Genomic DNA, 23,850 nt, shown 5'->3' with positions numbered 1-23,850 from the left:
TGATGTGTGAAGTCAACACCTATCAATTTTCTCAGATGGGCCATAAGTCTGGTACCATTCTGTCTTTTTAAATGTAAAACACCTTAAAAAATGTAGAGGTATGTTTCACCAACTTACCTATTCTTTACCACTTCTAAGATCATGGTTGAAACACAAGATTTCTGAGGGACTAGATTCTGAAGAAATTTTGAACCTTGGAGGAGCTGAAGATCTTTAAAGCTTTTCACAACCAACGACTTTAAGAAGTCAAACACCTGTAATTGAAGAAATAAGAAAATGAAACAAAAATGGTAGCTCATATTATTGTATCTTAACCCTGTAATTGTTTCTTTTTATTTTCACTCACTCATATTCTTATGAAAAATGTTTCACTAGATGACTAAGGTACAAAAGTAATGACTTTCAGTGATAACTTAAAAGAGATGAAAATAGGCCTTCCTTAAGAGAGCAAAGTACTAAAAATCAATATGAATACTGCCTACAACCAGGAAACATAAAACAGGAAAGAGGGCAAAGGTTTTTATTATTTTCATACTTGCCACTAACCTATTCTCATTAATTATTTTCAATTCAATCAGGGACAATTTCTTGAAGTTATAACATAATAAAACTGCTGGTGAATATCCAGCTAGACTTCCTATTTTTGTCACTTGGGCTATGTGATATGTTTCCACTTTTATTCTCACCTGACTACCTGGTTTATCACAAACAGCAAATGGAGGTATGAATCAGGTAGCTGAAGAAATATTCCATCAGCCAGGGAACAGCAAGGGGCTAAATGGCTTACAAAGGAACCACTGTTGAAGAACGGATAACAACAGAAACAGGCTCTTCTACTCCTCCTTATTATACAGAAGGAACCAAAAAAGCATTAATAAATACCTGTTCCCCAAATCTTTGTATTCGTGTTAGAGAGAGCAGGAGGGCAATGCTGAAGGGACGTAAGTTGTTACTGGGATCTCCTTGCTGTCCTGCCTAGAACAGATAAAACAGAAAGAGTCATTACTTATAGCTTAAATGACACCACAGACTTCTTAAAAAATAGGTCCTTGAATGGATCAGAGAAATAAATACAAGAGAGCAAACTTTTAGAACAAAACAGGAAGTTTCTATTTGGATGATGGAAAAGTTCTGGTAATGGTGGTGGTAATGGCAGCACAACACTATGAATATAATTAAAAGCAATGAATTATATATCTGAATGTAATTAAGAGCTGAAATTTTTGGTTGTATATATGGTACCAAAATGAAATAGGGTTCAGTTTACAACACAAACTGATGAACTATATAGTTAATAGTACAATTATAAAATGTGCTTCAATTATAACAAATTAATATGATAGTATATGGGAATCCTGTATTTTATGCATGATTGTTCTGTACCCAGAACTTCTCTGCAAAAAAACAAAGCATGACGAACAAAGCAGAAAACCTTCAAGACCTTGAACTGAACAAAGATTTCTTAGCTACAATATCAAAAGCACACTTCATACAAGAAAAAAATCTGACAAGCTGGACTTCACCAAAAGTCAAAACTTTTTGCTAGTGGTATTTACAATGGTGCAACCACTGTGGAAAGCAGTTTGGCAGTTCCTCAGAAAGTTAAAAACAGAATTACAATATAACGTGACAATCCCACTTTTAGGTATATACCCGGAAGAATTAAAATTTAATCCGGAAGGACTAAAAGAGATATTTATACACTGATCTTCATAGTGGTAATATTCACAATAGCCAAAAGGTGGAGGCAACCCAAATGTTCATCAAGAAATGAATGGAGAGGACTTCCTGGAAGATGGCGGCTTAGTAAGACGCGCGGATCTTGGTTTCTTCTCCAGGACACCTACTAGGGGAGTGGAGGCGATGCAGAGGGCGCCCAAAGCCACAGCAGAGATAGAGAAGACAGCGTACCCCATCCTGGAACGGCTGGCTGGCTGAGAGAGGCAGCTCGGGTGAGATCTCCGGGGCGCGCGGGCCTTGCCGGGCGGGGTGGCAGGCGGCCGGAGTTGCTCCCTTCCCCCTTCCCGGGCCGGCTGGGAGAATTGGAGAGGTGGTCCCCTGAAACAAAGACGGCTGGCGCCCACACCACGCGCAGCCCCCGGACCAACTGAGAGAGTTGGATCGGAGGCCCCCAGGCCGCGGAGAACGGTGACGGGTGGGGGAGGCCCCTTCCAAACCCGTGACTCCCGGGGAACGTGCACTCTCTCGGGCGGGCCGCTGCCGCTGGCGCCCTCCCGCCACGCTTGTTGCCCAGGGCCGACTGGGAAATTCGGACGGGCTCTTTCCCTGGCTGCGGCGACCAGCAACCCTCCCTGCATTCGGACCCCTGGGCCGGCTCAAGCCGCTTCGGCTAGCGAACCCCCAGGACGGCGAGAGTTTTCCAAAGTTTAGGGTCCCACAGCACCTTTTACAGGTGGGACCCGCAGACAAACGTGTGCCACGAGCGCCACCTACTGGGCAGGATAAGAAAAACAGAACCCAGAGATTTCACAGAAAAATATTACAACCTTGCTGGGTCCAACACCAAGAGAAATCTGAATAAATGCCCAGACGCCAGCAGCAGAAGATAACTGTCCACGCTCAAAAGATCGAGAATATGGCTCAGTCAAAGGAACAAACCAATAGCTCAAATGAGACACAAGAGCTGAGACAACTAATCCTGAATATACGAACAGAAATGGAAAACCTCTTCAAAAATGAAATCGATAAATTGAGGGAGGACATGAAGAGGACATGGGCTGAACATAAAGAAGAAATAGAAAAACTGAAAAAACAAATCGCAGAACTTATGGAAGTGAAGGATAAAGTAGCAAACATAGAAAAAATAATGGATAGCTACAATGATAGATTTAAAGAGACAGAAGATAGAATTAGTGATTTGGAGGATGGAACATCTGAATTCCAAAAAGAAACAGAAACTATAGGGAAAAGAATGGAAAAATTTGAACAGGGTATCAGGGAACTCAAGGACAATATGAACCGCACAAATATACGTGTTGTGGGTGTCCCAGAAGGAGAAGAGAAGGGAAAAGGAGGAGAAAAACTAATGGAAGAAATTATCACTGAAAATTTCCCAACTCTTATGAAAGACCTAAAATTACAGATCCAAGAAGTGCAGCGCACCCCAAAGAGATTAGACCCAAATAGGCGTTCTCCAAGACACTTACTAGTTAGAATGTCAGAGGTCAAAGAGAAAGAGAAGATCTTGAAAGCAGCAAGAGAAAAACAATCCATTACATACAAGGGAAACCCAATAAGACTTTGTGTAGATTTCTCAGCAGAAACCATGGAAGCTAGAAGACAGTGGGATGATATATTTAAAATACTAAAAGAGAAAAACTGCCAACCAAGACTCCTATATCCAGCAAAATTATCCTTCAAAAATGAGGGAGAAATTAAAACATTCTCAGACAAAAAGTCACTGAAAGAATTTGTGACCAAGAGACCAGCTCTGCAAGAAATACTAAAGGGAGCACTAGAGTCAGATACAAAAAGTCAGAAGAGAGAGATATGGAAAAGAGTGTAGAAAGAAGGAAAATCAGATATGATATATATAATACAACAGGCAAAATGTTAGAGGAAAATATTATCCAAACAGTAATAACACTAAATGTCAATGGACTGAATTCCCCAATCAAAAGACATAGATTGGCAGAATGGATTAAAAAACAGGATCCTTCGATATGCTGTCTACAGGAAACACATCTTAGACCCAAAGATAAACATAGGTTGAAAGTGAAAGGTTGGGAAAAGATATTTCATGCAAATAACAACCAGAAAAGAGCAGGAGTGGCTATACTAATATCCAACAAATTAGACTTCAAATGTAAAACAGTTAAAAGAGACAAAGAAGGACACTATATACTAATAAAAGGAACAATTAAACAAGAAGACATAACAATCATAAATATTTACGCACCGAATCAGAATGCCCCAAAATACGTGAGGAATATACTGCAAACACTGAAAAGGGAAATAGACTCATATACCATAATAGTTGGAGACTTCAACTCACCACTCTCATCAAGGGACAGAACATCTAGACAGAGGATCAACAAAGAAATAGAGAATCTGAATATTACTATAAATGAACTAGACTTAATAGACATTTATAGGACATTACATCCCACAACAGCAGGATACACCTTTTTCTCAAGTGCTCATGGATCATTCTCAAAGATAGACCATATGCTGGGTCACAAAGCAAGTCTTAACAAATTTAAAAAGATTGAAATCTTACACAACACTTTCTCGGACCATAAAGGAATGATGTTGGAAATCAATAATAGGCAGAGTGCCAGAAAATTCACAAATACGTGGAGGCTCAACAACACACTCCTAAACAACGACTGGGTCAAAGAAGAAATTGCAAGAGAAATTAGCAAATACCTCGAGGCGAATGAAAATGAAAACACAACATATCAAAACTTATGGGACGCAGCAAAGGCAGTGCTAAGAGGGAAATTTATTGCTCTAAATGCCTATATCAGAAAAGAAGAAAAGGCAAAAATTCAGGAATTAACTATCCATTTGGAAGAACTGGAGAAAGAACAGCAAGCTAACCCCAAAGCAAGCAAAAGGAAAGAAATAACAAAGATTAGAGCAGAAATAAATGAAATTGAAAACATGAAAACAATAGAGAAAATCAATAAGGCCAGAAGTTGGTTCTATGAGAAAATCAATAAGATTGATGGGCCCTTAGCAAGATTGACAAAAAGAAGAAGAGAGAGGATGCAAATAAATAAGATCAGAAATGGAAGAGGAGACATAACTACTGACCTCACAGAAATAAAGGAGGTAATAACAGGATACTATGAACAACTTGACGCTAATAAATACAACAATTTAGAGGAAATGGACGGGTTCCTGGAAAGACATGAACAACCAACTTTGACTCAAGAAGACATAGATGACCTCAACAAACCAATCACAAGTAAAGAAATTGAATTAGTCATTCAAAAGCTTCCTAAAAAGAAAAGTCCAGGACCAGATGGCTTCACATGTGAATTCTACCAAACGTTCCAGAAAGAATTAGTACCAATTCTCTTCAAACTCTTCAAAAAAATCGAAGTGGAGGGAAAACTACCTAATTCATTCTATGAAGCCAACATCACCCTCATACCAAAACCAGGCAAAGATATTACAAAAAAAGAAAACTACAGACCAATCTCTCTAATGAATACAGATGCAAAAATCCTCAATAAAATTCTAGCAAATCGTATCCAACAACACATTAAAAGAATTATACATCATGACCAAGTAGGATTCATCCCAGGTATGCAAGGATGGTTCAACATAAGAAAATCAATTAATGTAATACACCATATCAACAAATCAAAGCAGAAAAATCACATGATCATCTCAATTGATGCAGAGAAGGCATTCGACAAGATTCAACATCCTTTCCTGTTGAAAACACTTCAAAAGATAGGAATACAAGGGAACTTCCTTAAAATGATAGAGGGAATATATGAAAAACCCACAGCTAATATCATCCTCAATGGGGAAAAATTGAAAACTTTCCCCCTAAGATCAGGAACAAGACAAGGATGTCCACTATCACCACTATTATTCAACATTGTGTTGGAGGTTCTAGCCAGAGCAATTAGACAAGAAAAAGAAATACAAGGCATCAAAATTGGAAAGGAAGAAGTAAAACTATCACTGTTTGCAGACGATATGATACTATACGTCGAAAACCCGGAAAAATCCACAACAAAACTACTAGAGCTAATAAATGAGTACAGCAAAGTAGCAGGTTACAAGATCAACATTCAAAAATCTGTAGCATTTCTATACACTAGTAATGAACAAGCTGAGGGGGAAATCAAGAAACGAATCCCATTTACAATTGCAACTAAAAGAATAAAATACCTAGGAATAAATTTAACTAAAGAGACAAAAAACCTATATAAAGAAAACTACAAAAAACTGCTAAAAGAAATCACAGAAGACCTAAATAGATGGAAGGGCATACCGTGTTCATGGATTGGAAGACTAAATATAGTTAAGATGTCAATCCTAACTAAATTGATTTACAGATTCAATGCAATACCAATCAAAATCCCAACAACTTATTTTTCAGAAATAGAAAAACCAATAAGCAAATTTATCTGGAAGGGCAGGGTGCCCCGAATTGCTAAAAACATCTTGAGGAAAAAAAACGAAGCTGGAGGTCTCGCGCTGCCTGACTTTAAGGCATATTATGAAGCCACAGTGGTCAAAACAGCATGGTATTGGCATAAAGATAGATATATCGACCAATGGAATCGAATAGAGTGCTCAGATATAGACCCTCTCATCTATGGACATTTGATCTTTGATAAGGCAGTCAAGCCAACTCACCTGGGACAGAGCAGTCTCTTCAATAAATGGTGCCTAGAGAACTGGATATCCATATGCAAAAGAATGAAAGAAGACCCATCTCTCACACCCTATACAAAAGTTAACTCAAAATGGATCAAAGATCTAAACATTAGGTCTAAGACCATAAAACAGTTAGAGGAAAATGTTGGGAGATATCTTATGGATCTTACAACTGGAGGCGGTTTTATGGACCTTAAACCTAAAGCAAGAGCACTGAAGAAGGAAATAAATAAATGGGAACTCCTCAAAATTAAACACTTTTGTGCATCAAAGAACTTCATCAAGAAAGTAGAAAGACAGCCTTCACAATGGGAGACAATATTTGGAAATGATATATCAGATAAAGGTCTAGTATCCAGAATTTATAAAGAGATTGTTCATCTCAACAACAAAAAGACAGCCAACCCAATTACAAAATGGGAAAAAGACTTGAACAGACACCTCTCAGAAGAGGAAATACGGATGGCCAAGAGGCACATGAAGAGATGCTCAATGTCCCTGGCCATTAGAGAAATGCAAATCAAAACCACAATGAGATATCATCTCACACCCACCAGAATGGCCATTATCAACAAAACAGAAAATGACAAGTGCTGGAGAGGATGCGGAGAAAGAGGCACACTTATCCACTGTTGGTGGGAATGTCAAAGGGTGCAACCACTGTGGAAGGCAGTTTGGCGGTTCCTCAAAAAGCTGAATATAGAATTGCCATACGACCCAGCAATACCATTGCTAGGTATCTACTCAAAGGACTTAAGGGCAAAGACACAAACGGACATTTGCACACCAATGTTTATAGCAGCATTATTTACAATTGCAAAGAGATGGAAACAGCCAAAATCTCCATCAACAGAAGAATGGCTAAACAAACTGTGGTATATACATACGATGGAATATTATGCAGCTTTAAGACAAGATAAACTTATGAACCATGTAATAACATGGATGGACCTAGAGAATATTATGCTGAGTGAATCCAGCCAAAAACTAAAGGACAAATACTGTATGGTCCCACTGATGTGAACGGACATTCGAGAATAAACTTGAAATATGTCATTGGTAACAGAGTTCAGCAGGAGTTAGAAACAGGGTAAGACAATGGGTAATTGAAGCTGAAGGGATACAGACTGTGCAACAGGACTAGATACAAAAACTCAAAAATGGACAGCACAATAATACCTAATTGTAAAGTAATCATGTTAAAACACTGAATGAAGGGGCGGGCCGCGGTGGCTCAGCGGACAGGAGTGCTTGCCTGCCGTGCCGGAGGACCCCGGTTCGATTCCCGGCCCCAGCCCATGTAAAAAAACGGGCAAACAAACAGAATATAATAAAACAAGAAAATGTTTAAAAATGTTTCCCGTTCTTCCTCCCTTCCTTCCTTCCATCCTTCCTTCCTTCTCTGTCTTTCCTTCCTTTAAAAAAAAAAAAAAAAAAAAAAAAAAAAAAACACTGAATGAAGCTGCATCTGAGCTATAGGTTTTTGTTTTGTTTTGTTTTGTTTTGTTTTGATTTTACTATTATTACTTTTATTTTTTTCTCTATACTAACATTCTATATCTTTTTCGGTTATGTTGCTAGTTCTTCTAAACCAATGCAAATGTACTAAGAAATGATGATCATGCATCTATGTGATGATGTTAAGAATTAATGATTGCATGTGTAGAATGGTATGATCTCTAAATGTTGGGTTAATTTCTTTTTTTCCGTTAATTAAAAAAAAAAAAAAAAAAAGAGAAGGGATAATTGGAGATGAAGGGATACAGACTGTACAACGGGACTTGATATAAAAACTCAGAAATGGACAGCACAATACTACCCAATTGTAATGCAATTATGTTAAAACACTGAATGAAGCTGCATGTGAGGTATAGGTTTTTTGTTTTTGTTTTTTTTTGTTTTTTTTTCTTCCTATTATTGTTTTAATTCTTATTCTGTTGTCTTTTTATTTCTTTTTCTAAATCGATGCAAATGTACTAAGAAATGATGAATATGCAACTATGTGATGTTATTAAGAATTACTGATTGTACATGTAGATTGGAATGATTTCTAATTGTTTTGTTAATTCTTTTTTTAATTAATAAAAAAAAAAAGAAATGAATGGATAAACAATGTGGAATATACATAAAATGGAACATTATTCAACTGTAAAAAGGAATGAAGTTCTAATACATGCTACAGCATGGATAAACCCTGAAGACATCATACTGAGTAAAATAAGCCAGGCATGAAAGGATAGATACTGTATTATCTCACTTATAAGAAATGCCTAGAATAAGTCAATAAATTCATAAAGACAGAAAGTAAATTACAGGTTAACAGGCTCAAGAAGGTGAGGTAAGGGTAGGGAGTTTTTATTTAATGAGCACAAAATTTCTGCTTGGGGTGATGAAAAAGTTTTGGTAATGGATGGTGGTGATAGTAGCACTATATTCTGAATGCAGTTAACATTACTGAAATGTACACATGAAAGGGGTTAAAATGGGAAATTTTAGGTTGCACGAATGCTATTGCAAAAAAATAAAAAGGAAAAACTTTTGTGCTTCAAAAGACACCTTAAGAAAATTAAGACAAACCACACACTGGGTTATAAATCAACTGATAAAGGACTTATATCCAGAATATACAAAGATTTCTTACAACTCAGGAGTAGGATGAACAATACAATTGAAAAATGGGCAAAACATTTGAATAGACATTTTAGAAAAGAAGATATTCCAACAGCTAATAAGCACGAGAAGATGCTCAATTATAACTCCTCATTAAGGAAACACAAATGAAAATCTCCAATGAAATACCATTTCACATCCATCAGAATGGGTATTATAAAGACAGATAATAACAAATGATGGCTAAATGTAGAGAAACAGGAACCCTGACACACAGTTGATGGGAATTTAAATGATATAGCCACTTTAGAAAACAGTTTCTTAAAAATTTAAACATAAATTTAACATAAAACCCAGCAAATTCATTCCTAATTATGTATGCATAAAAGAAATGAAAACATATGTCCACACAAAGACATGCATGTGAGTGGTCACAGAAGCATTAAACATAACAGCCAAGGAGTGGAAACGCAAATGTCCATCCTGTGAACAGTTAAACAAAACTGACATATCCACACAATGGAATACTATTCTGCAATAAAAAAGAAGATCTCCCTGACAATATAGGACATAATTCCAATGAGCTTGACTCTGGCATCATGCAATTGAGAATGACTTCTTAACCAAAAGGGGGAAAATAAGTGAAACAAAACAAAGTTTCAGTGGCTGAGACATTTCAAATAGTGAGGTCATTCTAAAGTACTATATAGATATTCCTTTTTAGTTTCTAGTGTGTTAGAAAAGCTAGAAAACCTGAAACTGCTGAACTGTAAACCAGTACACCAGATTCTTTTTTTTTTTTTAATTTTTTTATTAATCAAAAAAAGAAAATAAATTAACACAACATTTAGAAATCATTCCATTCTACACATGCACTCAGTAATTCTTAATATCATCACATAGATGTATGATCATCATTTCTTAGTACATTTGCATCGATTTAGGAAAAGAACTAGCAAAACAGCAGAAAAAGATATAGAATGTTAATACAGAGAAGAGAATTAAAATAATAATACTAATAAAAAATATATATATAAAAAGGAAAAAGAAAAAAAAAACAAAAGATACAATCACACAAACAAACAAACAAAAAACCATATTTCAGGTGCAGCTTCATTCAGTGTTCAAACCTAGTTACATTACACTTTAGGTATTATTGTGCTGTCCATTTTTGAGTTTTTGTATCTAGTCCTGTTGCACAGTCTGTATCCCTTCAGCTCCAATTACCCATTATCTTACCCTGTTTCTAACTCCTGCTGGTCTCTGTTACCAATGATATATTCCAAGCTGATTCTTGAATGTCGGTTCACATCAGTGGGACCTTACAGCATTTGTCCTTTAGTTTTGGGCTAGACTCACTCAGCATAATGTTCTCTAGGTCCATCCATGTTATTACATGCTTCATAAGTTTAGTCTGTCTTAAAGCTGCATAATATTCCATCGTATGTATATACCACAGTTTGTTTAGCCACTCGTCTGTTGATGAACATTTTGGCTGTTTCCATCTCTTTGCAATTGTAGATAATGCTGCTATAAACACTGGTGTGCAAATGTCCGGCTGTGTCTTTGCCCTTAAGTCCCTTGAGTAGATACCTAGCAGTGGTATTGCTGGGTCGTAATCCATTCTGCCATTCTATGTCTTTTGATTGGGAAATTCAGTCCATTAACTTTTAGTATTATTACTGTTTGGATAATATTTTCCTCTACCATTTTGGCTTTTGTATTATATATATCATATCTGATTTTCCTTCTTTCTACACTTTACTCCATACCTCTCTCTTCTGTCTTTTCGTATCTGACTCTAGTGCTCCCTTTAGTATTTCTTGCAGAGCTGGTCTCTTGGTCACAAATTCTCTCAGTGACTTTTTGTCTGAGAATGTTTTAATTTCTCCCTCATTTTTGAAGGATAATTTTGCTGGATATTGAAATCTTGGTTGGCAGTTTTTCTCTTTTAGTAATTTAAATATATCATCCCACTGTCTTCTAGCTTCCATGGTTTCTGCTGAGAAATCTACACATAGTCTTATTGGGTTTCCCTTGTATGTGACAGATTGTTTTTCTCTTGCTGCTTTCAAGATCCTCTCTTTCTCTTTGACCTCTGACATTCTAACTAGTAAGTGTCTTGGAGAACGCCTATTTGGGTCTATTCTCTTTGGGGTGCACTGCACTTCTTGGATCTGTATATTTAGGTCTTTCATAAGAGTTGGGAAATTTTCAGTGATAATTTCTTCCATTAGTTTTTCTCCTCCTTTTCCCTTCTCTTCTCCTTCTGGGACACCCACAACACGTATATTTGTGCGCTTCATATTGTCATTCAGTTCCCTGATCCCCTGCTCAAGTTTTTCCATTCTTTTCCCTATAGTTTCTGTTTCTTTTTGGAATTCAGATGTTCCATCCTCCAGTTCACTAATTGTAGCTTCTGTCTCTTTAGATCTACCATTGTAGGTATCCATTGTTTTTTCCATTTTTTCTTCTTTGTCCTTCACTCCCACAAGTTCTGTGATTTGTTTTTTCAGATTTTCTATTTCTTCTTTTTGTTCAGCCCATGTCTTCTTCATGTCCTCCCTCAATTTATTGATTTGGTTTTTGAAGAGTTTTTCCATTTCTGTTCGTATATTCAGCATTAGTTGTCTCAGCTCCTGTATCTCATTTGAACTATTGGTTTGTTCCTTTGACTGGGCCATATCTTCAATTTTCCGAGCGTCATCCATTATTTTCTGCTGGTGTCTGGGCATTTGATCAGATTTCCCTGGGTGTGGGACCCAGCTGGTTGAAAGGTTTTTCTGTGGAATCTCTGGGCTCTGTTTTTCTTTTCCTGCCCAGTAGGTGGCGCTCGTGGCGCTCGTCTGTCTGCACGGCAGTCGGCCCGGGAAACCGCGCGTGGAGGCGGGGGTCGCTGGCCGCCGCAGCTTGGGAGAGTGCCGGTCCTAATTGCCCAGCTGGCCCGAGACGCCAAGCGTGACGGGAGGGCCCTGCTATCCAACATTCCCAGTCAGACCAGGGAGCCACGTGCGTGGAGGGGACCCCAGTCGCCAGCCGCCCCGGCCGGGAAAACGCGCGCCCCTCGGGTATCTCACCGCAGCAGATTCTCCCTGCCCGTTCAGCTGTTCCAGAATGGGGTACGCTGTCTTTTTGGTCTCTGTCGTGACTCCGGGAGCTGTTTCGTATTGTTTCTGTTTCTTTAGTTGCTTTTCTGGAGGAGGAACTAAGACCCGCGCGTCTTACTAAGCCGCCATCTTCTCCAGAAGTCCTACACCAGATTCTTAATGACTATATAACTATATAGCTTTTATCATATAACCATGTGACTGTGAAAACCTTATGTACTGACACTCCTTTTATCCAGCATATGGGCAGATGAGTAATAAAGATAAAAACAAATATATAAATAATAGGGGAGCAAGAGGTACAGAATGTTTTGGGTGTTCTTTTTTCTTGGAGTAATGAAAATACTCTAAAATTGATTGTGGTGATGAATATATGACTACATGATGATACCGCGAGTCACTGATTTTATACTTTAGATAGATTATTTGGTGTGTTAATATACCTCAATAAAATTGCATTAAAAAAAAACAGACACCATTGAACAACACTGATACATACTACAATATGGATGAACCTCTCAAAAACACTATAAGCTGCAGAAAAGCCATGCAGAAAAGACCATATATTGTACAATTTAGTTTACATGAAATGTCTAGAAAATGCAAATCTATAAAGACTGAAAGTGGATTAATGGTTCCTTGGTCCGGGGGTGGGAATGGGAATTAAGATCCACAGGGATTTTACAAGCAATGAAACAGTCTAAAACTGGACTATGGTGGTAACAGTCACATGACAAATTACTGAATTTGTACACTTGAAATGTATGAATTTTATGATACTTAAATTGTTTCTCAATGAAGTTTAAAAACAGGTCTTTGAGGCCTAACAAGAAATGACACTAGAGTAACGATCAATCAATCAATCAGTCAATCAATCAATAACCAAAAATGAATTAAACAAAACCCAACAAACTCTGAAATATATTCTACAACTAACTATGGTACTATGGTTTTTTGTATATATGTTATTTTTCACAAAAAGAAAAGTCAATCGTGGTGATAAAAAATATTTAAGCCTTCTAGTCTTTTATATTCTGGAGCAGCTAGAAGGAAAAATCTGAGAGGATCATGTGGTAGCCCAGGACAAACTCTGGGATCTGTCCTATATACAAGACAGGAAGGGTGCTTTGAAAACTATTGCTTTTTTTCTTTCTTTGTTTTGTATATATATACAATACAGTAAAAAAGTTTAAAAAAAAAAAAACAGGAAAGTGACTCAAAAAAATCTAAAGTTGGTTCTTTGAAAAGACTAATTAGTTACTATGAACCTAAGGAAAAAGAAGAATGAATAGATATGGAGAAAATAAAAGAGCTATAAAGTATAAAGCCTAGCTCCAGGATCATAGACTTTCAATAACTTTGTCCACAAAAGGGACCCAGGGCTCTTTGGAGAAATGGCTAATATCAACATGGGGTGAGGAAAGTACAAGAGTGAGCCTTGGATATCTTGTGCCACAAAAGTGCTCACAGTAATGGAGCCATGTCAAAAGGCCACAAGTCAATCTGAAGGATCCAACTGGCCAAATTTGGGTCTATGCCAGTTTGAATCTGTTATATACCCCAAAAAAAGCCATGTTCTTTAATCCCCATTCAATATTGCTAGGTGGGAGCTTTTTTTTTTTTTAGGTGGGAGCTTTTTTATTATTTCCATGGAGATATGATCTACCCAATTGTGGGTAGTAACTTTTGATTAGATGGCTTCCAAGGAGATGCGTCTCTACCCATTCAAGGTGGGGCTGCTTACAGGAGCCCTTTAAAAGGGAACCATTTTGGAAAATGCTATAGCACCACAAGAGCCACCAGGACCAAACAATAGAGCCCACACAACTTTGGAGGTGAACAAGGAAAACGCCCCTGGAGTTGCTTCATGAAAAAAGAAGTCTGGAGAGAAAGCTAGCAGATGTCGCCATGCTCGCCATGTGTCTTTCCAATTGAGAGATAACCTGAACATCATTGGCCTTCGTGAACCAAGGTTTCTTTCCCCGGATGCCTTAGATTGGAAGTATCTAAAGTCTTGCTTTAATTTGGACATTTTCATGGCTTTAGAACATGTAAACTTGCAACTTATTAAATTCCCTTTTTAAAAGCCATTCTGTTTCTGGTATATTGCATTCCAGCAGCTTGCAAACTAGAACGGGGTCATTTTGAAAATGAAAATAAATAATGACAGTAATAAATAATAAATACTTGAATTTTAAAAGACCCATGGGTACATAATGATACTCAAAAGAATAAAGGGTGGGAGCACATTTTTTAAAATAAAAATACCAGCTAATAAAGGTAAAAGGAATACTAGAATTAAAAAATTATAATTTTAATTATACCATTTTGTGACTCCTAGTGTAACTGCTGATTTAGGCAATAGATGGGAAAGTTATTGTGTGAAAGGTTGCTGAAAAAAAAGGATATTTATATGATTTCAAATTAGAATGGCATGGATTACTTTGCAATTACAAAGGGAAACATGTATCTTTATAGATTATCTTAACCCAAAGATTTAGCATCCCCAGAAGCATCCCCAAAAGCATCTGATGTGCCTCTTCATATAACAAGGATTAGCAAACTACAGGCCAAATCCAGTTCACTGGCTGTTAAGTACAGCCCATGAGCTTGGACTGGTTTTACATTTTTAAATGGTACGGGAAAAAAATCAAAATACTGTTTAGTGACATGCAAAACTTATATCAAATACAAATCTCAGTGTTCATAAACATAGTTTTATTGGAACATGGCAACACTTATTTGCTTATGTATCATCTACAGCTGCTTTCTTGCCACAATAGTAAAGCTGAGTAGTTGAGACAGACTGTATGACCTGCAAAGCTCTTTACAAAAAGTCTCCCCCCCCCAAAAAAAAGCCTGCCAGACACTGCAATAGAAAGTACACAATATCAACAACAACAAAAAAAGAAAGTACACAATATCACTTATGATATTCTTGTTAAAAATGTTTAAGTTGAATATAAACATGAAGAAATAATGAGACAAATCAAGGCTGTGGGACATTCCATGAAACAACTGTGCCAGACTTGCAAAACTTCAACTAAAAAAAATTCAATTAAAAGATTTAAACAGACATATAAACAAATGCAATGCATGAAGCCTGATTACATTCTGGACCAGGGAGTAAGGGTGAGAGCTATAAAGACATACATTTTGAGAACAACTGGACTATAATTAGACAATATTATGGAATTATTGATAATTTTCCTAGGTGTGATAATATTGTAGCAATATGTCCTTATTTCTAAGAGATGCATGTTAAAGTATTCAGGAGTTAAAGTGTCATGATTTCTGCAACTAACTTTTTTTTTTTTTTGCTTTTTACTTTTTAAAATATTTTTATTGAGAAATCTTCATACGCGTACAGTCCATCCACAGTGCACAATCAATGGCTCACAACATCATCACATGGTTGTGTATTTATCACTGTGATCATTTTGGGAACACTTGCATCACTTCAGAATAAGAAATGAAAATAAAAATAAATCATATATCTCACATCCCTTACCCTTCCCTCTCACTGACCACCAGTATTTCAATGTACCCAATTTTTAACCCTTTTCCCTCCTATTATTTATTTATTTGTTATCCTTACTTTTTTTACTCATCTGTCTATATCCTGGATAGAAGGAGCATCGGATACATTCACACATCCACACCATAAAAGCTATGTAGTAATAGAATTCTCTTCAAGAATCAAGGCTACTGGAACACAGCTCAACAGTTTCAGGCACTTTCCTTTAGCCACTCCAATATACCATAAACTAAAAAGGGGATATCTATTTAATGCATAATAATAACCTCCTGAGATAGGCTCTCAACTCTGTTTGAAATCACTCAGCCACTGAAACTTTATTTTGTCTCATTTCTCTCTTTCTCCTTTTGGTCAAGAAGGTTTTCTCAGTACCACGATGCCAGGTCCTGGCTCATCCTGGGAGTCCTGTCCTATGTTGCCAGGGAGATTTACACCCCTGGGAGTCATGTCCCATGTAGGGGGAGGGCACTGCCATGTTGGCTTAATGAGAGGGGCAGCAGGATCTGAGTAACAAAGAAGGTTCTCTGGTGTGAATCTTGGGCATAATTATCAGCAGGCTTAGCCTCTGCTTTGCAGGAATAAGTTTCATAGGGGTGAACCTCAAGATTGAGGGCTCAGATTATTGAATTGATTGTCTATACTGCTTGCCAGAGTATCAAGAATTCCCCAGATGAGGAAATTTAATATTTCTTCCTTTCTCCCCAGTCCCCCAAGGGAACTTTTCTGCAACTAACTTTTAAATGGCTTAGGAAAAAAATATAAGTCCGAAAGAAAGTGAGATAAAGCAAATGTGGCAAAGTGGTAACTGAATCAACATGAAGGGTATATAGGTGTTCACTATGCTAATGTTTCAGCTTTTCTGTGGAATAAAAATGTCAAAATAGAAAGTTGGGTGAAAAATAGGTCCTTTTTCTGTATATTTTTCTTTAAAAGAGTTCAAAATACTTCTGATATTTGTTTTACTACTTCACTGGTTTAGTAAAAATCCAGTGAAGAATGCTTAGCTTCACAAAACCCTAAAAGGTTAAGGGGTACACAACAAAGTGATCCAGTTAAGATCAGATTTTGAATTTTCTGCTGAATATTCCGTGACTTTTTTCCTTTTTTTAAACACTAGAACATTTAAATTAAGGTTTTTAAATGGAACTTGCTGGCTTACTTAAGGGTGTCGTGGCAACATATATTTTCAACTTTGAAAATTAAAAAAGAGATCCTTTATAGCCAGGATCATTCTACAACATTCAGTTTCTGTCATTAACTGGCATTAAAAGAGGCTTGAGTTCAAACACTCCCATTTCAAAAGAGACCTTGGATAATCCTAAGAGTCTGGTGTACCTTTAAAAGTTTCAGGAGTTCTCTGCCTAGGTCCCAGTCCAATTTGATGGCAAAAACAATGTGTAGAATAATGGTGCCTTCCACATGACGAAGCTCACTGGATGACACGGTAACAAGATCCAACAGCCTAAAACATGCAACAGACAAGTATGAGGGATAGTTTGCACAAGAGACATTAGTGCAGGTGCTAAGTAGACCAAGTCAAGTTGAACTCATACTAACATTGAAGGCAGGCAATAAACAATGTTCTACTACTCCATTTTCTGTTCCTTTTAAGAAAAAAACTTCTTGAAAGAATGCCGATACTAATTTCTACTTCTTTAGAATATTTTTATTGAGAAATCTTCAACACATACAGTCTTTTACATGGTGTACAATCAATGGCACACAATATCATCACATGGTTGTGTATTCATCATCATGATCATTTAAAAAGCATGCACTGAGAGAACGGACTGGAGGGCAACGGAGACAGCGATTCAGGAATGCGGCTGACCTGGGAAAGACTTCTGCACCACATGTAGCAGCCCTGGTTGTAGGGGCCAAGGAAATGAGAAGCTGAAAGCTGGAGCCTGGAGTGGAGGCATGGAGCTTGTGGGAATGCACAGACAGGAGTGTGTGACTAGGAAGTAAGCCAGGCCGCGTTCCTTGGGTGCGCGACCCTCACCAGTACAGCCCTGTGACTGGAGATTCATCTCACAGCCCATGCATCTGAACCCCATTACCCATTTCCATTCCCTGTGCTCCAGGTGGCCCCACCCCACCAGCTCACAGTGCACGTACCTACCTCACACCCCTACCCCAAGCGCAGCCCAACCCATCTCTCCTGTACCTCTCCAAAGGACTACCTCCCGCTACCTGTTACCCGCATGCTGTTGCCAGTGCATAAAGGTTGCCAGCACTAACCTTCATACCTAGGCAACACCTGCTCATCGCCCACAGTGTTGCACAACCTCACCCTGCCCTCTCTGAGCTCAGTGCATTCCTTTACAGCACTCCCAGCCCCACCTATATACACAGGCCCCCAATCATGTCATTCAGCTCTGGGAACTGCACTTTACAGCAGTCCTACAACCGCACATGCACACAGTTCTCAGTCTGACTTCCCAGCTCTGAGAAAGTGCCAACCTACATAGCAAGGTCACATCTGCCCCCAATCCACAAAGGCATAACATTGACCAGCTGCCACACCTCTACACATACACACAAAGGGCCCTGTGCCTTAGATCACCACACACCAGGGTTGAGACACCCAGACCAGTGTGCCCGCACAGCTATATCCTCTCTGGCCACTAGGCACCCAGGCCACAAACATCAGTGTAACATCTCCAACCTGTGGCCATGCCTGCCCTGAAACAAATCACTGTACTGAGTACTCCACCCTGTGCCATGCTTCCTTCTGTACAACCATCCTGCAAACACAAGGCCTTAGACTACTGTAAGAAATCAACTTTCAAAGTAAATCAATCAAGATATTTACATGCCACAAAGATAGGAGAAGGTCACTAAGCATATCAAAATGCAGACAGATATAGCCATGCCTAATGACCAAATTAAAACACCAGAGGAGACACAGACACTGGAAGAACAAATCAAAGATGTTCATACAACTTTTAATAAGAGGGATAGCAGATGACATAAAGGAGGTCAAAAAGACAACAGAAGACCATAAAGAGGAATGTGAAAGAATGAACGGAAAAATAGCAGGTATCACAAAGAATAAAGATTGTGGTGACCAAATAAAAACATACTAGACTTTTGGGCCAATATGTCGGCTTAACAATGTGTGCACTTTAGTTCATCCTCCAGAACAACTACTAAATAACCAGAAACAGTACAGAATAGGCCTGGGGCCATGTCAGTGACCAGACTCACAGCACACCCCAGTCTGTACCAGCTGGACTGGCTGAGAGTCCCCCCAGAACCCAGAGAGAGTCTGCCAAAGTTAAAGGTACTGCATCATCTTATGCTGATGGGACCTGCAGCAGACAAGTGCCACATACTGGGCAGGATAAGAAAAACAGAGTCCAGAGACTTCACAGGAAAGTCTTTCAAGCAGTTGGGTCTCACCCTCAGGGAAAACCGATGCAGGTGACTCTTTCCTCCTGATAGGTGGCCAGTTTGGTCTGGGAAAATCTGGCTGGGGTCTATAATATCTAAGTAGACCCTCCTAAGTGTGTGTGGGGGGGGGTGGGGGGTAAGGCACCTTCAAGCAGGGCAAGAAACAAGAAAACAAGAACTGAAAAATTCTCCTCTGTTAAACAAAACTTAAGCTACAGGCCCAGAAAAAGCTGAACTGAATGTCAAAGAACAGGGAGACAACAAATTCATCCAGCAAGAAAACCCTAAGTAAAAGAAGTGAAAGCAATCTCCAGAATCAACTAATTAAGGTAATTAAATGCCTAGACGCCAGCAAAAAATAACAAATCACACTGGGAAAATTGAAGATATGGCCCAATCAAAGGAACAAACCAACAATGCAAATGACATACAGGAACTGAAACAATTAATTCAGAATATACAAACAGATATGGAAAACCTCATCAAAAACCAAATCAATGAATTGAGGGAGGATATAAAAAAGGCAAGGAATGAACAAAAAGAAGAAATTGAAAGTCTGAAAAACAAATCACAGAATTTATGGGAATGAAAGGCAAGGTAGAAGAGATGAAAAAACAATGGAAACCTACACTGGTAGATTTCGAGAGACAGAACACAGGATTAGTGAACTGGAGGGCAGAACATCTGAAATCCGGCAAGAAAAAGAAAATATAGGGGAAAAAATGGAAAAATATGAGCAGGGACTCAGGGAATTGAAAGACAATATGAAGCACACGAATATACGTGTTGCAGGTATCCCAGGAGGAGAAGAGAAGGGAAAAGGAGAAAAACTAATGGAAGAAATTATCACTGAAAATTTCCCAACTCTTATGAAAGACTTAAAATTACAGATTCAAGAAGTGCAGCATACCCCAAATAGAACAGATCCAAACAGACGTACTCCAAGACATTTACTAATCAGAGTGTCAGAGGTCAAAGAGAAAGAGAGAATCTTGAAAGCAGCAAGAGAAAAGCAATCCATCACGTACAAGGGAAGCCCAAAAGACTATACACAGATCTCTCAGCAGAAACCATGGAGGCAAGAAGACTGTGGGATGATATATTTAAATTATTAAAAGAGAAAAACTGCCAACCAAGAATTCTATATCCAGCAAAACTGTCCTTCAAAAATGAGGGAGAAATTAAAACATTTCCAGGCAAAAAATCACTGAGAGAATTTGTGACCAAGAGACCAGCTCTGCAAGAAATACTAAAAGGAGCACTAGAGACAGATATGAAGACAGAAGAGAGAGGTGTGGAGAAGAGTGTAGAAAGGAAGACTATGAGTAAAGGTAAAAAGAAGGAAAATTAGATATGACATATAAAATCCAGAAGGCAAAATAGTAGAAGAAAGAACTACCCGTGCAGTAATAACACTGAATGTTAATGGACTAAACTCTCCAATCAAAAGACATAGTCTGGCAGAATGGATTAAAAAAACAGAACCCATCTATATGCTGTCTCTACTCAAAGGACATGAGGGCAAGGACATAAACGGACATTTGCACACCAATGTTTATAGCAGCATTATTTACAATTACCAAGAGATAGAAACAGCCAAAATGTCCATCAACAGACGGGTGGCTAAACAAACTGTGGCATATACATAAGATGGAATATTATGCAGCTGTAAGACAGAATAAAGTTATGAAGTGTGTAACATCATGGATGGACCTTAAGGACATTATGATGAGTGTGATTAGCCAAAAACAAAAGGACAAATACTGTATGGTCTCACTGATACGAACTGACATTAGTGAATAAACTTGGAATATTTCATTGGTAACAGAGACCATCAGGAGATAGAAACAGGGTAAGATATTGGGTAATTGAAGCTAAAGGGATAGATTGTGCAACAGGACTGAATATAAAACCTCAGAAATGGAGAGCACAATACTACCTAACCGGAATACAATTATGTTAAAACAGTGAATGAAGCTGAATGTGAGAATGATAGAGGGAGGAGGGCTGGGGGCATAAATGAAATCACAAAGAAAGACAGACGATAAAGATTGAGATGGTATAATCTAGGAATGCCTAGAGTGTATAATAGTGGCTAAATGTACAAATTTTAAAAATGTTTTTGCATGAGGAAGAACAAAAGAATGTCATTACTGCAGGGTGCTGAAAATAGATGGTAATTATAATTTTAAAATTTCAACTTATGTGTGAGACTAAAGCAAAAAATGTTTATTTGGTACAAAATTTATATTTTGACTAGTGCATCTCCTAACATAACTTATGTAGATAGTTGGTTGAACACCATAAGTACATGGAACCTTGGGTAGGACATTAGATTTTGTTGGTTTGTCCAGGTGATGCCCTGATGAATCCCAGAGTGATGTGATCAGTGAGTGGAAAAGTATTTGCAAAGATGCCTTCAGGGAATGGTGAGAATGGGGGAAAACTCAACTTCCCCAAGTTGAATTATTGATATTCTCACAAGCAGTGTGGACAACAAAAGCTATAGGCTGAGCCCCCAGTCTTGGGGTTTGTTCATATGAAACTTAATCTTGGGGTTTGTTCATATGAAACTTAACCCCACAAAGGATAGGTCAAGCCTACTTAAAATTAGGCCTAAGAGTCACCCCCGAGAGAACCTCTTTTGTTGCTCAGATGTGGCCTCTCTTTCCAGCTAACACAACAAGCAAACTCACCACCCTCCCCCTATCTACGTGGGACATGACTTCCAGGGGTGTAGATCTTCCTGGCAACGTGGGACAGAGATCCTTGAGTGAGCTGAGACTCAGCATCAAGGGATTGAGAAAACCTTCTTGACCAAAAGGGGGAAGAGTGAAATGAGACAAAGTGGCAATGGCTGAGAGAATCCAAACGGAGACAAAAGGTTATCCCGGAGGTTATTCTTATGCATTAAGTAGAGATCATCTTGTTACTCAAGATGTAACGGAGAGGCTGGAGGGAACTACATGAAAATGTAGAGCTGTGTTCCAGTAGCCATGTTTCTTGATGATGATTGTATAATGATATAGCTTTCACAATGTGACTGTGACTGTGAAAACCTTGTAGCTGATGCTCCTTTTATCTACCTTGCTGACAGATAAGTAGAACATATGGAATAAAAATAAATAATAGGGGGAATAAATGTTAAAAGAAATTTAGTTTGAAATGCTACCAATGAAAGGGAGGGGTAAGGGGTATGGTATGCAAAATTTTTTTTTGTTTTCATTTTATTTTTCTGTTGTCTTTTCATTTCTTTTTCTGAATTGATGCAAATGTTCTAAGAAATGATCATGATGATGAATATGCAACTATGTGATGATATTGTGAATTGCTGATTATACATGTAGGACGGAATGAGCATATATTAAGAATGTTTCTTTCTTGTAATTTTTTTTTAATTAATAAAAAAACATACTAGAGGCACACAACACTAGATTTGAAGAGACAGAAGAAAAAATAAGTGCTATAAAGGACAGGATAACTGACTTTGAAGATTCAAAACAGCAAATGACAAAAAAGATGGAACAAATTGAATAGAAACTCAGGGAAATGATAGACAAAACAAAGCGCACAAATATAAGAATTCCAGGTGTCCCACAAGGAAAAGAGAGGAGTAAAGGGCTAGGAAGAGTAGTTGAGGATATCATGGGGGAACACTTCCCAACCCTGGTAAAGGACATAAATAAATATACAAGTCAAAGAAGCTGAATGAACTCCAAACAGAATAAATCCAAATAGGCCTTTCTCAAGGCACAAACAATTCAATCTGTCAAATGCTGAAGAGAAGCAGAAAATCCTGAAAGCGGAAAGAGCAAAACAATCTACTACATACAAGGAAAACCAAATTAGACTGAGTTCAGACTACTCAACTAGCACCTTCGAGGTGAGAAGGCAGTGATATGATATATTCAAGATCCTGAAAGAGAAAAACTTGCAGCCAATAATCCTATACCCAGCCAAATTGTCCTTCAAAATTGAGGGAGAGATTAAAGTTTTCACAGACAATCAAGTCCTGAAAGAACTGTAAACAAGAGACTAACCCTACAAGAAATACTAAAAGGAGTTCTGCTGGCTGAAAAAAATAGACAGGAGAGGGAGGTCTGGAGGAGGGCTCAGAATTGAAGAGTATCATGAAGAGCAATTGAAAGAATACAAAAAGAAAGAGGGAAAAGAATATATAGATCAGACAAGTAAAATTAAAAAGATAAGATAATGGAATCAAATGCCTTTTCAGTAATAACTTTGAATATTAATGGACTAAACTTACCAATTAAAAGATACAGATTGGCAGAATGGATTAAGAAACAACCTGTATACTGCTTACAAGAGACTCATCTTAGACACAAGGATACAAATAGATTGGAAGTGAAAGGATGGAAAAAAGATTTTCCATGTAAGTTGTAACCAAAAGAAAGTAGGAGTAGCTATACTAATATCGGACAAAATAGACTTTAAATGTAAAGACATCATCAGAGACAAAGAAGGACACTATATACTAGTTAAAGGGTCAATTCACCAAGAAGATATAACAATAATAAATGTTTATTCTCCCAATCAAGAAGCACCAAAGTGGGGACTTCTGGAGAAGATGGCGGCTTAGTAAGACGCGCGGGTCTTAGTTCCTCCTCCAGAAAAGCAACTAAAGAAACAGAAACAATACGAAACAGCTCCCGGAGTCACGACAGAGACCAAAAAGACAGCGTACCCCATTCTGGAACGGTTGAACGAGCAGGGAGAATCCGCTGTGGTGAGATACCCAAGGGGCGCATGTTTTCCCGGCCGGGGCGGCTGGCGACTGGGGTCCCCTCCACGCACGTGGCTCCCCGGTCTGAC

The 23,850-nt window shown here is 38.1% G+C and overlaps 1 protein-coding gene across 1 annotated transcript in view; it reads right to left on the bottom strand.

Annotated features, from left to right (window-relative positions):
* The window catches only part of FANCI (FA complementation group I), a 155,311-nt gene that overhangs the window by 89,354 nt on the left and 42,107 nt on the right, over window positions 1–23,850 (bottom strand). Inside the window, exons 10-12 of the mRNA XM_077124169.1 lie at window positions 16,957–17,083; window positions 883–975; window positions 118–254 (exon numbers count right to left, since the gene is read on the bottom strand). Of these exons, the coding sequence (XP_076980284.1) occupies window positions 118–254; window positions 883–975; window positions 16,957–17,083 (357 nt within the window). The remainder of the gene's footprint in view (window positions 1–117; window positions 255–882; window positions 976–16,956; window positions 17,084–23,850) is intronic.

The sequence above is a fragment of the Tamandua tetradactyla genome, chromosome 12, assembly GCF_023851605.1.
Source record: "Tamandua tetradactyla isolate mTamTet1 chromosome 12, mTamTet1.pri, whole genome shotgun sequence".
Classification (NCBI taxonomy): domain Eukaryota; kingdom Metazoa; phylum Chordata; class Mammalia; order Pilosa; family Myrmecophagidae; genus Tamandua; species Tamandua tetradactyla.
Note: the sequence above shows the minus strand (reverse complement) of the source record. Positions and strands in the feature narration are given on the sequence as shown.